The sequence below is a fragment of the Furipterus horrens genome, unplaced genomic scaffold (assembly GCF_987537825.1).
Source record: "Furipterus horrens unplaced genomic scaffold, mFurHor1.1.pri manual_scaffold_1, whole genome shotgun sequence".
Taxonomy (NCBI): Eukaryota; Metazoa; Chordata; class Mammalia; order Chiroptera; family Furipteridae; genus Furipterus; species Furipterus horrens.
Window position 1 is genome coordinate 204171317 of NW_028327171.1, and position 10620 is coordinate 204181936.

A 10620-nucleotide genomic window follows, 5' to 3' on the forward strand; every position below is an offset into this window, starting at 1 on the left:
CACCATCGAGAGTTGTGGAGCAGAGTGGCAGGGCCTTTTTGGTGGGCGTGGCAGGAAGTAGATGAAAGATCTCGGGGGTGGGGCCGAGCAGCCCTTCCCTCAAGTGCGGAGGGCTGAAACCATTGAGAGGGAGGGCCAGAGAGCCTTGGCGGTAAGGGGTTGGAGTGACCGGGTGTTCCAAACCACGTTGGCGGAGCTGCGCCTGGGCCATGGAGGGGTTCTGAAGGGCGCTCCGGGGCGCCCAACAAGGGCCCGGAGCTGGAAGGGCTTTGTCTGTGGCCTTCCACGCGTAGGTACTTTGGAATTCTGTCTCCAACTCGGCGCCTCAGCGGAGGTCACTGCTGTCAGTTCGTCGCCCTGCATGCCAGGCTCAGAGCAAAGTGGCAGTAGGCGGGGGAGGCCTACTAGAAATCACTTGGCTTTCTACCCCTCGGGATCTTACAGTCTAGAATTAGACCCGGTCACTTTTGGTTTTTTTTCTTTTTGGTGGTGGGAGAATTGTGAAAAATCTCCATGGAGGAAGTAGCAAATGGGCAGGACTTCAATTGGAGAGAATAAATTAGAATGGGCTTCCCAGTGGAGAGAACTGCTTGAGCCAGGAAGTGGTTTGCGAATTCGTTCAACAGGGAGTTTTAGGACCTAAGCCATGAAAGGTAGGTGGAGGGCTTTTGAGTACCAGGCAGAAGTCTGTTAGGAGATGTTGGGGTAGGGAGAAAAATAGGATTGAAGCTGAACTTTATGCAGAAGGACCTGGGTCCCTGTGCAGAAGCAGTTTGGTGAAGCAGAAGGTGGAAACCCCCATTAAGATGCCATTTCAAGAACTAAAATTAATTTTAAAAGAGACGGGAGGTATTAAAGGGCTAAACAGGACATTAGGAACAGAGCATGTAAAGGAGAGGGTATTTGAAGGTCATTACTTATGGTAACAAGGCATAGTGGTTACTGACAGGTCAATGGAAGAGAACAGCTTCATCCCCTGCTAACTGGCCAGTGGTCCCCTTTCTATTCTCAGCTGGTCCCAGGTACCACAGAAATTCTGTCCATTCGTTGTCCTGTTGTGAAGCCACTTACATTTTTCTCGGGATTAAGAGAACATAGTCTTTTGGCAGGAAACTAATATATGAACAGGATAATGAAGGGCAAAATGGGACAAGAGGCCTGGAGTCTCAGGCCCTGCATTCCAACACCATGGCCGCCTCACCAAGGGAGGATACTGAAGCACACAGTAGCACACAAGTCTTTCTTGCTCCCAGCTTCTGCAAAAGGGAGGTCAGGAGAGGAGGGATCGGAATCCAGTTTCTAAACTGATCTTGTTTTTTTTCCCCATTTCCACTGCTCCCCATCCCCAGGTTTTGAAAATGCCTCAGGACCTGTAAGGTTCGGTGTTTTCCTTTCAAGATGCCCCTCTCAGACTTTGTTCTGGCCCTGAAGGACAATCCCTACTTTGGGGCTGGATTTGGCCTGGTGGGTGTGGGCACAGTCCTGGCCCTGGGCCGGAAGGGTGCCCAGCTGGGCCTGGTGGCATTCCGGCGCCATTACATGATCACACTGGAAGTCCCTGCTCGAGACAGGAGCTATGCCTGGTTGCTTAGCTGGCTCACCCACCACAGTACCCGTACTCAGCACCTCAGTGTCGAGACCTCGTACCTTCAGCATGAGAGTGGCCGTATCTCCACTAAGTTTGAATTTATCCCCAGCCCTGGAAACCACTTTATCTGGTAAGGTTGGGAGCCAGGGAGGGCTCTGAAAGTAGAAAAGGAAAATGAGGGGAACTGGGTTTGACCCCTTCTTTCACCCCATTTTGACCATTCTTATTCAGGTATCAGGGGAAATGGATCCGAGTGGAACGAAGCAGAGACATGCAGATGATAGACCTGCAGACGGGTACTCCTTGGGAATCTGTTACCTTCACAGCTCTGGGCACTGACCGCAAGGTTTTCTTCAACATCCTGGAGGAAGGTGTGGGCAGGCTCTATGGGGAGTTGCAGGGATGGAGGGCACTTGATAGCAGAGGAAGAGAAGTTCGGAGGATCTGAGCCCATGGGAGCAGGGGGCTGAGTTAGCTCTTTTGGCACAGCTCTGCCTCACTTGCATGGCAGAGGGGAATATTGACTTTGGCTCATCTCCTCCCTTCCAGCTCGAGCGCTAGCCTTGCAGCAGGAGGAAGGGAAGACAGTGATGTATACAGCAATGGGCTCTGAATGGCGCCCCTTTGGGTATCCACGCCGGCGGCGGCCACTGAGTTCTGTGGTTCTAGAACAGGGTCTGGCTGAGCGTATTGTCAGAGACGTCCGGGAATTCATCGATAACCCCAAGTGGTACACTGACAGAGGTGAGAAGCAGCTGGAGTCCTGGCCAGGCTGTTGTTGTGGTGTTAGAGCAGGAGGAAACAAGCTCGTCTCTGTGGCCAGATAGGGTGGATATACAGATCCAGCCCAATTCCCAGCAATGAAGGGGAGAGAAAAGTTGCCTTATGGAGATGGTTTATTCCAATAGCAAGGTCTTTGGGCCTCCAGGGAGCAGGGTTGGGAATGAATGTGGACATCTGGGGCAGTGTACATGATTGACTTTAGGTCTTGATAAGTATCCTGGCTGTATTCCCAGGCATTCCCTACAGACGTGGCTACCTGCTCTATGGGCCGCCTGGTTGTGGAAAGAGCAGTTTTATGTGAGTAGAGTCAACACTTCTCTTAATCCTGAAACTGGAGAAAAACTAGGTTGATGGGATTGGAAAGAGAAATAAATGTGGGGAACAGGAACCAGGAAAAACATAAAACATGCAGAACATTAGGTTGGGGTGATGGAAGGGTTAGGCCGGAGACACACCTAATAACAGTGAGGAATGAGCAGTTGGGCCCCAGGACGGATTCCCAGATTGCTGACCCACCCTCCCATCCTCCATAGCACAGCCCTGGCTGGGGAGCTGGAGCACAGCATCTGCCTGCTGAGTCTCACAGACTCCAGCCTCTCTGATGACCGGCTCAACCACCTGCTCAGTGCGGCCCCGCAGCAGAGCCTGGTGCTCCTGGAGGACGTGGATGCTGCCTTTCTCAGTCGAGACCTGGCTGTGCAGGGTGAGTGAGAAGAGTTGAGGGAAGGAATGTTCCTAAATGAGGAAAGAACTGTAGAACGAAGTGGAGATCCAGAGGGCTGATGCGGGATTCCTGGGTCAGCAACAAGAGCCCAGGAAAGGGGAATGTGAGGAATAGAAGGGGCTACTTTTAAGTAAGGCTATGACCAACCAGTCAAGCTTCTTTCTCTCTGCCTTCCTCTAGACCCAGTAAAGTACCAAGGTCTAGGTCGTCTCACCTTCAGTGGATTGCTCAACGCCTTGGATGGTGTGGCTTCTACCGAGGCCCGTATCGTATTCATGACTACCAACCACGTGGACAGGTAGGAAGGAGTGAGGCACTCACACTGTGAGGTCAGACTCCACCAACTCTGCACCTTGGGAGGGTGAGGAAGTTCAGAGGGGATCCTTTTAGGGGTACCAATGGTACTACTGCCTGTGACTCTGCTTCGCTGCCTTCTCCTTAGACTGGACCCTGCCCTGATACGCCCAGGGCGAGTAGACCTGAAGGAGTATGTGGGCTACTGCTCACAATGGCAGCTGACACAGATGTTTCAGAGATTCTATCCAGGGCAAGCACCTTCTTTGGCGGAGACCTTTGCAGAATGTGTCCTTCAAGCTACAACTCAGATCAGTCCTGCACAGGTGCAGGGCTACTTCATGCTGTATAAAAATGACCCTACAGGGGCAATTCACAATGCTGAGTCCTTGAAGAGGTGACAACTAGGCCATGCTCAGCTCTCTTCCTCTAGAGGATGAATAAACACATGCCACCTTACTCTGGTCTGATTTCCCTGTATTGGTACTTGATTAAAAAGCTTGAGCTGCAATCACAGATGCCTACAGGGGCCCTCAAGCATCCATGTGACACAGTCTCAGACAAAGGGGAAAGAGAAGAAACTATAGTAAACAGAAAAGCACAGTCCTCCGCTAAAAGGTGCCCCCCCCAAAAGAAATACACACACACACACACACAATGTGGGTATATACACAGTGGGTTACAGGGCATGGTGGTTCCTGCAGATTCTCCTTAAATGTTGGCATCCACTAGTTTTCCCTGAAACCACTACACTAGCTGAGATGTCAGACCCCTCTTTACCTAGAATCTAATGTCATGGGATAACAGACATCAGGACACAGTTGGGGCTACTCTGCCACACTCCAGGCTTGATAGGAATTTAAAAAGACAGCTATACTTCACAGGCTTGGTGCTACTGAGGAAAGGAAGTCAAACTAGGCCAAATCTCTTTATTGCCCCGCTCCTACCCCCATTTCCCTCCCCCCCACAGTACTGCTAGGAACTATCCTCAGATTCCAGGTTCACAGGCTCCCTTCGAGTACCAGGTGGGTAGGCTCCCCGATCCCGAGGCAGGCGTGGGTAGGAAGAACCTGGTGTCCGACTTTTGGCGCGCCCCCAGCGAGCACAGTCCCGAGTCCTGCGGGGCGGGGGACCATGCCAGTTGCCAAGCCCACTATCTTGGGAAGGACCTTCAACCCCTTGTTTATGGGGTTCTTCTGGTTTTAGGTCCATGGGCTCCTTGGGGGGCCTCTCAGGAGGTGGCAGTTTCTGGGTGTCACTGGTACCTTTCGGGGCATTGTACTGCCCTTCCTTCAGATGCCTCCGTTCAGGCTGTCTCCAGGGACCTCGACTGGCCCGGGGGTGATCTAGGATGGCTTTCTGGGTCTCACCCAACCTTTGCTGATTTGGCCCATTCCCTGGAATCTTCTCGTACATATACTGGGAGGCCACAGGCAGGGGAGTTGACTGAGTGGATTGGGCAGCTGATGAAGTGGACACTTCTGTGGCAAGGGCACTGGGTGGCTGGGATCCTCTGGAGGCATCTACAGCTGACTCGGGCTCCAAAGGGGCAGGAGGCTAGAAAGAAGTGAGCAGATGCAGTGAAGGAGACTCAGCTGCTAAAAGCAGGGAACTATAGGCCTTTTGCCCACTAAATGAACCAACCACCATCACCCTATAATCTCCTGGGCAGAACAAAGCTCATTTGAGGACCATGGCAGAGGAGGGTTGGTAGGAAGGTCAGTGTCATTAGGGAATGAGTGGGAAACCCTTTCCTCACCTGCTGGAGGCTGATAAAGTACCGGTTCCGCTCAGCCTCAAGGTCAATGATGCCCCCCCTCTCCTGCTGCCTCTGGTAGAGCCGCCTGAGCTCTTCTTGCTGGCGCAAGCTCTCCGCACTGGGCTGGTATAGCTCCTGGAGGGAAGGGAGCAGATAGGCAGGGAGGGAAGAATAAACAGAAGGTAGACTCCAGTCCCTGCTCTTCCAGGACTGCCTCAGGAGATCTACACAAGGTTCTTGGTTTTATTCTTCAGATTTGGGCTCCTGAATGAAGCCCTGGTCTCCCAATGGGAACTGTGGCTTTGCAGAGGTCCCAGATTTAGCCCAATTCCAGATCCCACTTGAGAAAGACAAGATACCATTCCTCCCTCCTTGGAGAATACCATTATTCTTGGCTCAGATTAGAAGGGAGTTCCCTTACCATGGGCTGTTGGGGTTCAGGGGCTGCTTTCAGTGAGGCAAGGTCATATACGAGGGGCTCTCTGCAAACTGGACATTGCACACCGACTGCTTTCTAAAGAGAGGAGAAAAATCACACCACTGCTCATGGCCCAGGGTGATCGTCAGCTGCCCAACCCAGCCAGCCAGCCTAATCTGCCAAGGGCTGGGATGGAAGGGCACAGGCATGCCTGTGAGGTGGGACAGAGCAGGTTGTCCAGCTAGAAGTCTGGACCACTTTGGAACTGCATCCAGGGTGATTACACGTATACAAGGATGCTCTTTTTCTAGACAGAAGTGAGTGTTCATTAATGTCAAAAGTTATCTACGACTGTAAGATTAAGAGCACCTGGAGTGGAGGGAAAGGAAAGGTTGTGAGGTGTCAAATGTGAGCCGGGCCTGGCAGGCGGACCTGTTTGGTTGCGGCATGCTGCCGTTCCTGTTCCCGTCCTTGAGCCCGCAGCTCATGCTCCATGTGTTGGATGTACCGAGCAAGACAGTGGCAGTGGAAGTAGTGGTAACAGGGTGTTTTGGTAAAGGCCTCATTCTCCTAGAGAGAGCACGGATGTAGGGCAGTGTCAAAAGCTCTCTCATGAGCCCTCCACTGCCCATCCCAAGCAGACCCCAGGCCCAAGAGACCCACCTGGAAACCATAGAGGCAGATGACGCACTGGCCATGAGGGATGTTGTTATCTGTGAGAATTTCCTTCCCTTTCTGAGAGGAGAGAAGACACTGTTCAAAAAGGGAGGCAGCAGCAAGACCTGTGGAACACAACCTGTATACTACCCCCAGGAGTGACTGGCTGGACTGTCTCCCACCAAGCCAGTCTGTTACCTTGGGTTCATGCATTTCTGTCTTGGTGATGCTCCCTCTGCTTGGAATTAATCCTAAGTCCCCACTCCTACCCCCAAATCTGCCTGGCTTCAAAATCCAATTTAATGCTTTTCCCACTCAGTAACCTTTAATAGCTCTTGAGGATGAAAATAATATACCTTAGAGGAAAAAAAAAAAGTGTTCAATTAACATATCTCTGGGAGGCCACTCTTGGTTAACCCCTTGGACTGTCACTGCCCCAGTGAGTCTGTTCTGGAGTAGACTTTCAGAAAGAAAGTCAAGGCATGGACAACCCAAAGGAACAGAGAATTCAAAAGGTATAAAGTATGGCTATTAAATAAATATGCATTTGCACTGTTATTTTTTTTTTTAAAGATTTTATTTATTTTTAGAGAGAGGGGAAGGGGGTGAGAGAGGGAGAGAAACAGCAATGTGTGGTTGCCTCTCACACGCCCCCCAACTGGGGACCTGGCCTATAACCCAGGTATGTGCCCTGACTGGGAATCCAACCGGTGACCCTTTTGTTTGCAGGCCAGCACTCAATCCACTGAGCCACGCCAGCCAGGACTTGCACCGTTATTTCAATAGCTAATACTCTGGAATCCCACAAAGTTCAGAACTACATTGTGGAGGCCTGACTTAGGAGTCCAACAGTGGTCTATGCACATTCTCTGACACCAGACCACCCTCCTTTATTTTCTGAACACTCCTCTAAAAAATCTCAAAGTAGAGGAAAACAAATCTGAACTTGTGTGTTTTTTTAACCTCAAACTGCAAAAGTGATGTATGTATATTAACTTGTAGTTCTAGGTGTTGCTTCATGTAGGTTGTTTCCTTCACTAAGCTAGAAACTCAGTACAAAACCATGACTTTTTCTAGTCAGCTCTAATGGCAGACAAGTCTTCAAATGTTCATTTATGGCAAACGCCCTCAAGGGATCCACTTCTTGCTACTTTCAGTTGCCAGTGCCAAGAGAACAAGAAATGCATGAATCTAAAGCAAGAAAAATGCAAATTAAAGAGGAAAAGTTATTTTCTATCAAGATGCTGGAATAGGCAACCTGGGAAAGCTATAGATCTATCTCTCGGGGAGATATTTCGACACAGAAGAGTCTTGTCTTTCTGAATTTAGACCTTACCTAAACAAGGAATAAGTAAATACTGGTATATTCACGATTCTAGGCCCATGGCTTCCCTTGAAAGAAACTGCTCTAGCTTGAAGGGACGGACATCTCCCCAGGCTAGAACACCTCTTACCTCGATGAGTTCATAGAGCATGGCAGTACCCAGCCCTTCCTTGGCCACTTGGCTCAGTGCCTGTGAAATCCTGGAGGAAGAAGGCAAACCAAGCATTAGGCCTGCACCCCTCCCTCACTAGACTGAGTTGTACCTTGAGTTTTCCCTGCTCGGACCAGCCCACTTACTTGTGGATTTGTTCATCTGAGAGTCCCCGGGGGTTACGGATAGAGATCTGTGGCACCTCATTGGGATACTAGTGGGAGAAAACCACAAGTTACTGCTAAATTACTCCATCCCAGGACCTGTCCCCTTCCTCCCTTTGCTGCCATAAGGTAGGGGCCTCACCTGTGCTGGGACCTGAAGCACCAAAGTGAAGCAGACATACTGTGAATCCTGGTCTTCTGCAGTGGCAGGGTGCAGGGTGATGTAGACCTCCCATGGTGAAGATCTGCAGGTGGATGAAGTGGAGACCTGGGATGTGACTGGGCAGGGGCTGGATGGGGAGGGTGGGAGGGAGACAGTAAAGTGGGCAGAGGAAGTAAGCATTGAGCTCACTCTTTTGGGGGAATAGTCTTTATCTACATGAGAGAAACATCTTTGAATCAAGGCTCTCAGATCCTGTATGGAATCCTTTCATTCCTAAGGGACTCTTGCCCACCTCTAGTTGAATACGTACCTGCCATTTCCTTTAACCACCTGTAGTTCATCCAGATAGATAGATTCTAACACCTCAATTTCAGAGGGAAGGACCCTAAAGAGACAGAGTTTTAGAGATCATTTCTGCCAACAGATGAGGAAACAGAACCCCAGGAAGGTGAAATGACTAGCCCAGACCTCAAGGCTTAACAGAGGCAGAACTCAGATGAGAGCCTGGTTTCCTGATTGTTCCTCAGCAGCCACCTCTCTGACCCAGAAATATGATGTCCATTGATTAATATCAAGGTTATCAATACCACTCTTGGCTTTCCCTACATTATTGTTCATGAGGATCCCAGTATCTACACACACTGCCAATCAATACCAGTCACCTTAAACCTTCTCAAAGGAGGTGGTACAGAAGCTGTGCTGCAGTGGAAGAGCCATCAGCCTTGGAGTTATTATTAATAGGTACAAATCACTTAGCAGCCATGTGGTCTGAGTAGTTGCTTATGTCTGTAAGACCGAGTTACCCTGTCTAACACACAATGACAATACCACCTACTCTCTAGGGTTATTGTGAACATGAAACGGATTGGTTTATGTAAGGTACCTAATAGCATCTTGGCCATAGTAGCTAGTCTATGTCCTCTTTTTCCTACTTCCCTTAAAAGGAAAGAAGAACATAATTAGTATACAATGTATTTATTACCCTGTTGTATAACTGATCTATGTAAACCTGTCCTGGTCAGGGTCCAGTGTTCCTGATGTAGTAAATCAGAGGACACACATTTTTAATCACAGAAATGGCCGTGGTAATGACACTAAAGATGAGTGACCGGCTTCAATCCACAGCTCTACTCAGGCAATACATGGAAAGATGCACGCTTGGTTTGCCTCCTTATAGGTATACTGTTCCCTCTTCACCAAAAGCAGCGCTGCTCTTAGCAGGACCTATGTATTAGTGGCTCTCAAAGCTGTTTTAAGTCTCAGGGCACCACAGGCTAGCTGTTAATCACTGCTGCCCTCTCCACGGGTCAAAGTGTCTCCTCAGAACCTCACTGTCCCCTGAACAGGCTGAAAACCATGAGTCTAGATGGTCTCTGTACAGGCCAGCACTGGCTGGGCTTCCCGAATCAATGAAACACTGAGGGGCAGCCTCCACCAAGAGCCCTTCCATACTGCACCCCGCCTGCGTGTGCCCTGGGCCTCGATGTGAGGGGTGGGACGGGATGGTGGTAAAGTGGTGAAGGAAGAGAGAAAAGAAAAGAACAAGGGAGAGTGGGGGAGAGACTGTAGGATAGCTCGGTATTAAGGACACAGATTTGGAATCAGACAATCCGGATTCCTAGTCCTAAGTATGTACCTTTCAGCAAGTCATACTGCCTGTCAGGCTTCCTCTGGTCTCCTCAGATGCCCGCCTCCCAGTTACTAATGAAAGGGAGGCCGATGTATGTTACAAGCCCATGTGGTCCTCTCAGCTATTCTGTGAGGCAGATGCCACACCCACTTCCTCACAGCAGAGGACACCGACTCACAGAAGGCAGCTGGCCTGGTCAGCATCACACAGCTAATAAAATGGGCAGTGAACCCACACTTATCCTCCTTCCCAACCCCGGAGTCCTTCCAGGGGCTGGTCTCTTGATAGTTTTGCTTGGGAGAAGGAGTGAGAGCTTTCTGTGAAGTGTAAGGCTTTACTCAGACAACAGTCCTCAGGGCTGTCAGGGAGGGAGAAGGCTGAGCAGAGCCTTAGCAGGAATACGCTGATCCAAGGGCAAAGGGGGCGGGAGCCGGAGGACGTCGGCTTGGGAGGTTAGAAAGGAGGTGGGGAGATCTGGTGAGCAGGCATCCCCGGGACCCTGAGCAAATCCACCTCAGTAGGAGACCACGGGAGGGGACAAGACCTGAGGAGACCGGAATCGAACCAGAAAGGACGCGGCTCGACCTGGCCTGGTCAGCGTAGATCGGTCGCCTCAGGCTTAGAGTAGCGCCCCTGCACCCACTCGCTCCCCTGTCCTGGAGCTCGCTCAGAGGAAGATGTCAGCGTCTCTGCCATCCCTCATCCCTCGCTCCACCCCGTATGCCCGCCATACGGACCGTCCGCGGCCGCCGCTAGTCCCCCGGACCGGATCCAGGCGGTTGGCCAAAGCCCATACCCCAAAGTTACCAGTCCTCCTCCCCCGCAGCTGCCGACGAAGACGACGCCATGTCTCCTCCGGCCTACAGCCGGAACCGGAAATACCCCCGGGATAATCCCAGGCGGACAGTGAAGGAGGTGGCGGCAGTGTGTCTCAGCGCCGTTTCTGGGCAACGGCAGACTCCGGG

The 10620-nt window shown here is 50.9% G+C and overlaps 2 protein-coding genes across 8 annotated transcripts; one reads left to right on the plus strand and one right to left on the minus strand.

Moving 5' to 3' along the window:
• Window positions 1-70: 70 nt before the first annotated feature.
• On the plus strand, window positions 71-3848 carry BCS1L (BCS1 ubiquinol-cytochrome c reductase complex chaperone). 5 transcript variants are annotated; one of them, XM_090283934.1, is made up of 8 exons: window positions 71-151; window positions 1350-1718; window positions 1820-1959; window positions 2138-2332; window positions 2605-2668; window positions 2905-3074; window positions 3276-3393; window positions 3538-3848. In XM_090283934.1, exons 2-8 carry the CDS (start codon window positions 1399-1401, stop codon window positions 3788-3790), a joined length of 1260 nt encoding a protein of 419 aa, XP_090140060.1. In that variant the 5' UTR covers window positions 71-151; window positions 1350-1398; the 3' UTR covers window positions 3791-3848. The 5 variants fall into 5 exon arrangements, with proteins under 5 accessions (XP_090140060.1, XP_090140049.1, XP_090140069.1 ...); XM_090283923.1 differs by having other exon boundaries at window positions 80-293; XM_090283943.1 differs by having other exon boundaries at window positions 80-289.
• A 494-nt stretch (window positions 3849-4342) lies between these two features.
• RNF25 (ring finger protein 25) lies at window positions 4343-10567 on the minus strand. Of its 3 annotated transcripts, none has more exons than XM_090283891.1 (10): window positions 10463-10567; window positions 8336-8410; window positions 8005-8152; window positions 7845-7912; window positions 7678-7747; window positions 6230-6301; window positions 5999-6136; window positions 5570-5662; window positions 5149-5283; window positions 4343-4946 (listed from the first exon to the last, which is right to left on the minus strand). In XM_090283891.1, the coding sequence occupies exons 1-10, from the start codon at window positions 10501-10503 to the stop codon at window positions 4365-4367; spliced, it is 1422 nt and encodes a 473-aa protein (XP_090140017.1). In that variant the 5' UTR covers window positions 10504-10567; the 3' UTR covers window positions 4343-4364. The 3 variants fall into 3 exon arrangements, with proteins under 3 accessions (XP_090140017.1, XP_090140027.1, XP_090140036.1); XM_090283901.1 differs by having other exon boundaries at window positions 8005-8107; window positions 10463-10565; XM_090283910.1 differs by lacking the exon at window positions 10463-10567 and adding an exon at window positions 9806-9873 and having other exon boundaries at window positions 8005-8107.
• Window positions 10568-10620: the final 53 nt, after the last annotated feature.